Source organism: Periplaneta americana, chromosome 3 (assembly GCF_040183065.1).
Source record: "Periplaneta americana isolate PAMFEO1 chromosome 3, P.americana_PAMFEO1_priV1, whole genome shotgun sequence".
NCBI lineage: Eukaryota > Metazoa > Arthropoda > Insecta > Blattodea > Blattidae > Periplaneta > Periplaneta americana.
In genome coordinates this window covers 156,524,918-156,530,072 of record NC_091119.1, presented here as the reverse complement: position 1 = coordinate 156,530,072, position 5,155 = coordinate 156,524,918, and the positions used below count along the sequence as shown (strand labels likewise).

Genomic DNA, 5,155 nt, shown 5'->3' with positions numbered 1-5,155 from the left:
GAAACTTACAAATAATATATTTATTTCATATAATTGAAATAGTTTTCCCATACATTATGTACAAATGTCTTTGACAATAACAGTTCCGCATGTGTTAAATTATTTTTCACAACTCACATCACATATATCACTGTTCTTTTGAAGCCATATGACGCATCAAATTATTTATAAACTTCTCAACTTTCTTCAAGTCTTGAACAATTTCAGTTTTATACTGGAGGCACTGGAACGAAACAAAATTGAATTTTAATTAAATTCTTACAGTATGAGTAACCTCTTGCATTACGAAGTAAGAACTTCCCATGTACTTCCTCATCTAGGCCAGTTAATCCTTCGAAGATATATATATGTATGTATATAACAGGAAAAACGATGAAATCTTGTGTAAACAAAAAAATTTGTATGTAAATAGTTTAACCTATGTAACTTAAAATATTTCACACCAAATTAGTTTTGTATTTTTCAATGTGACAGCTACCTATGAGGAAGTGCAATACAGTATTTTTGGCACCTTATCCACCTTTGAAATTAAATTTCTTAATATTTAAATAGATTTGTTGGCTGATTGGTTTCCAATGCCAGAACACTTGACCACAAAGTCATTGGCTGTTCCCAACATGTTTCAATAATTGTATCTCATACACTTACATTGGTGAGTATTGTTACACAAAGATCATGTGAATGAGTGAGATTTTGTACCTCTTCTTCACCAGGAGATTCGTAAGTGTTATTAACACTGGTGGCAAGTGGATAAAAATAGTCTGAACTACAAGTGGTGTCTAATAGACCTCTGCATTCTAACGGAAACAGTCAACCGGAGCTCACTGATCAGTCTTCAGTTATGAAGAAGGCAGCCGGGAAATGATTTGCTCGAGTAGATGCAGTCGAGAATTTATAACCAATTGGCTGAAATGTTTGCTTATTCAGTCACAAGTGCTCGAGGTTGTTGCACTACAATTACATCACCTTTTAATGCCTAATACCCAAAACAGCCTACTTAAGAAGGTTACCATTTGTTTTTATTTCAGTTAGCATGAAAAGCAGGAAGTATTTGAACATTTAAATACAGAAACAATTTTTAAATAACACAATTCTTTAAATGAAATAATTTATTCAATCTAATGCTCAGACATTTTGAAACATTGTCATAAGTCTTAAATTAAATAATGCTTTATATTATCAATGTCATTCAGCATCCTTCTTGTCAAACTACTCATATCAGTAATGAAAATGTTTAATGTAGCTTAGTAAATATGTGATTGCATAAAAAAAAAAACAGATTTTGTGACACATCTCAAATTTTTTCAAAAGAAGACAATCTATTTCAATCACAGTATTTAATAAAAATAAACAAAATCTATACGTTCACTTTGCTTAAAACTTTTACAATAGTGTGTATTAAGAGATGCTTACTCACAGACAATGGTTGATGTTGGAGCTACTTATGGTAAGGTGGATGCAGATTCTATTATTCCACATTCAACGACCATATGACGAAATGTCAAGGATGGAGCAAACAAAATTCGTGTTGAAGTTATTTAAAAAAAAAAAAGAAAGAAAAAAAAAGCAATGGAAAAATCACCATATGGTTTTAAAATTAACAACTTTTGTTCATTCTTATCTTGAATTTGCTCCTTGGTTTCTTTAATGTATTTACTTTCGTCTTGTGACATTACGAATACAATTGTTACAAAATATTATAACTGTCCCATTCAACTAGAGGATAAACACGAATATATTTTTTTTATCTTTTTCAATGCTGCTTACACTTTATATTTATATTCTTATAGCCAACATAACTTAGTTCGTTAAAATTTTATTTTATTAATTTATTATTTAAATATTTTATTGTAATCTTTTATTAAATCTGATAGCCCGTACACCTTCTAGGTTCACAAATCAGGTGAGAGGGCATCAGGCAGTTAAATCATTTTCATTATGCATATTATAAACACATCGAAGACAGTTTTCAGTCTATGATACCCTTCAAATGATCGAGATGACCAGTCAACCGTGATGCTTCATCAGGTGTTTGCTTTCTACAGAGTCTGAACATATGGCAGCCAGTTTGCTGCATATAGTACGGAGCGACTGACAGACCATACGTATATATACTAAGCATGGTTTTTATTAGCAGTACAGCAGGGGCGTATTTTGCGGGCTACTGGGGCTACCGGCGGTAGCCCAAGGAAATTACAAAAGAAAAAAGTTTATAATATAACATAATGTAATAATTTTGTATTATTAGTTTTACCATAGTAATTAAAATTAAAGTAATGGTTAGATATATTTTGTGTAATAATAGGGTCAGTGGTAGCCCAAACCCTTTAACCAGTATACGCCACTGCAGTACAGCATGTCTGAAAAGATGGTTATCTGAACAAACAGTAATTTGTATAGTCATAAATAATCCAGGCTAACTTAGTAGGCCTACTTATAATTCTGCAAAAAAAAAAAAAAAAAAATTAGTGATGCACTTTTGGTAGCATATGTTTTTAAGAATGTTTCCTTATAAATGGATTAACAAGCAGGCCTGTATTTAAAAATCGTAACATTTACTTACATCAATGTCATCTGTTAACTTCAACGAAAGGCAACCTTTATTGTGTGTGTATTTCATAGTGTACCGCACCTGAAATAAAACAATGTAATTATTATAAATTTGCACATCCATCATTAACATACTGTACAAACTGTAAATACATAACTACTTTAGAAATCAGTCAAATAATTTTTTGATGACGGTATTACAAAATGTGGATAATGTAGGCTATATCCTCGAATTTCCGCGTTTTTATTAAAGCTTAAATAAATCACTGACATATTCATTTTAAGTTTACAAAATCGATTATTAAATGCGTTAAGACAGTCACCGAATACAAAAATATCTGCTGTATTCCAAGAAAATGTCGTTATCCCCTAATCCAACCTTCCTTAATCTAAAGGAATTAGACTGGAAAGTGACAGTATAGAACAGCTGACAGCCCTATTAGGGAGAAGGCAACATTTCTTGAAATTAACCCATAATTTTTAACGAAATTGATTACACTCGTAAGCATACCTGAAACACGCTGTAAATAGATTTACTTATGAGAAAACCAATTAAAATTATTTCAATATTATTAGAAAGTTTGAGAATGTAAAAAACTATAAAAAAAAAAGGGGGGGGCGCGTATACGAGGTTCAAGTCTTTGTACTCCTAGTAACATAATTTAATAATCCGTGGCGCTACAGCCCATGAAGGGCCTAGACCGACCAGCCGGCTGCTGGTCTCACGCCCACATGCCGAAGCAGAGGTGGACGATCATCCAACCAGAATGGAGGTATCGTGTGGTTAGCACGATGATCCCCCCAGCCGTTATAGCTGGCATTTGCAACCGGATTTTGCTACCTATCATAGCTCCCCAAGTGCATCACGATGCTGGGTGGGCACCGGTTCCATACATTGGCATAACCTTATTAACATACAGTAACATAAATCACGATTGAGGTTGAAGACAGCTTGAAAAGGGGTAACTCGTAAACACGGTCACAGGGAGGTTGCCATTTTCTACAACTTAAATAGGGATGAATATTTAGGATTTTCACGAGAAATTTAGCAACAAGGATTTCTATACTTGAATACACTGTATAGCTTTCTGCTTTCACTAGTCTCGCATTGACGCATTGCCAACAAAAATAACTTAACACGACTGAAGATTCAAGGGTACTTCCAAAACAGACAGGCTTAAGTTAGCTTAAATTAGTCTGTTTAAAATTAGATTACATGAAGTAATTATGTAGGTTTCAAACAAAGTGACTAGAAATATTCAATGTTATGCATTACAAAGGCCTAATCATATAGCCTACAGAGAAAATTCTGCAGGCTGCACGAATGTTAACACTTCACATCGTCTTTAACCTCCACAGAAACCGGGTTTGACATGACATTAAAAAATTTTGGCTTGTAATTACACGCCTTTCAAATGTGTATGTCCAAACAGTTTAAAATGCAACACTATTTATCCGATGTGTACTTTTGCAATCTTAAGATTCCAACGAATTATAATGATTTCAACATGTTTTATGAAAAGGAACTCCATGAACTTTTTAACAACATTAAGTTCTAAAATTTGATTGCTGTATGCCATTTCAATTACTTTAAAAATGAATAAATTGGATACTTACCAGCATATTATAAAGATATGACTATGACAACGTGTATTATAAAACATACCTTCATAGGGTCTTGCAAATACAACCTCTCCGCAGCTTTCTCGAATTCTTCCCACGACTTTAGATACGTCATTCTGTAGCCAATTCTAACTTTCTACTAATTTATAAATTGTTCCAATTACAGTTAACAGAAACTATCAAAATTTCGTTTCGCATAACCTTGCACTTATTTACCATATGTTCGTACTTGTCGCATATGTTCAACGCGCTCAACACAGTTCAACTTGCAGTCGGCAGCAAAAACACAAGCGACATCTACCGCCGTAAAAATGTATGAAATCACCGGTGAGTTCATTCCGTTGCTTACGGGATTACACAAGCTGGCGCATAGCACGATCGTGAGTAGGTCTCTGTGAGTCATGACAATTTCTGCCGCTAGGTTCGCTTCTCTGCCCTATGAAATGATGAATAGTACCATTACAAAGCATTGTGCATCGTGAAAATAGTTCGATTAATTGTGCATTACTGATTGAGTATGAATATTATAAATATGCCAAGCATATTACAGTGTTATTTGAAGTTTGTTCAGCTAAGTTATATTCGAAAATTGTCTGTGTTTTGCTATGTGAAGAACTCTGTACCAACAGGTCGTATCTTTATAGGTTAAGGTAAATGTCAAAATTCTCTCATATAACAAGCATTGCTATGTTAAAAGTGGCGAATTGCATTTTCCGACTCTCGAATGATGTGACCCGAAATGTAAAATAATTTCATGCATTGTTTCACTTACCAAGCATTACTGATATAGGCCTAATGAAAATGGGAACGACGTGATGTAAACATTGAAGATAATGTTGTTACTGTTTTCCCTTTCTCTTTTAGAAAATACCGACAAAAGTAATGAATTATCTTCATGCTGTAATTATTAGGTAATTAATGTGTATTTGTCTGTATTTTAGACCTGTGTATTGTTACGTAATTATCAGTGAATTAGGTTAGA

At 33.4% G+C, this 5,155-nt stretch overlaps 1 protein-coding gene across 1 annotated transcript; it reads right to left on the bottom strand.

Annotated features, from left to right (window-relative positions):
- Srp9 (signal recognition particle 9) lies at nucleotides 1-4,355 on the bottom strand. Its single transcript, XM_069822098.1, has 3 exons — nucleotides 4,217-4,355; nucleotides 2,564-2,632; nucleotides 1-223 (listed from the first exon to the last, which is right to left on the bottom strand). The coding sequence occupies exons 1-3, from the start codon at nucleotides 4,286-4,288 to the stop codon at nucleotides 128-130; spliced, it is 237 nt and encodes a 78-aa protein (XP_069678199.1). The 5' UTR covers nucleotides 4,289-4,355; the 3' UTR covers nucleotides 1-127.
- Nucleotides 4,356-5,155: the final 800 nt, after the last annotated feature.

Excerpts from the sequence above, each read along its gene's own strand:
- Srp9 (XM_069822098.1), bottom strand. The coding sequence starts at position 4,288 with ATGACGTATCTAAAGTCGTGGGAAGAATTCGAGAAAGCTGCGGAGAGG. Across the intron at positions 2,633-4,216 it reads ATTTGCAAGACCCTATGAAG|GTGCGGTACACTATGAAATA; the intron begins GTATGTTTTATA and ends GTTTTATTTCAG. Across the intron at positions 224-2,563 it reads AGTTAACAGATGACATTGAT|TGCCTCCAGTATAAAACTGA; the intron begins GTAAGTAAATGT and ends GTTTCGTTCCAG.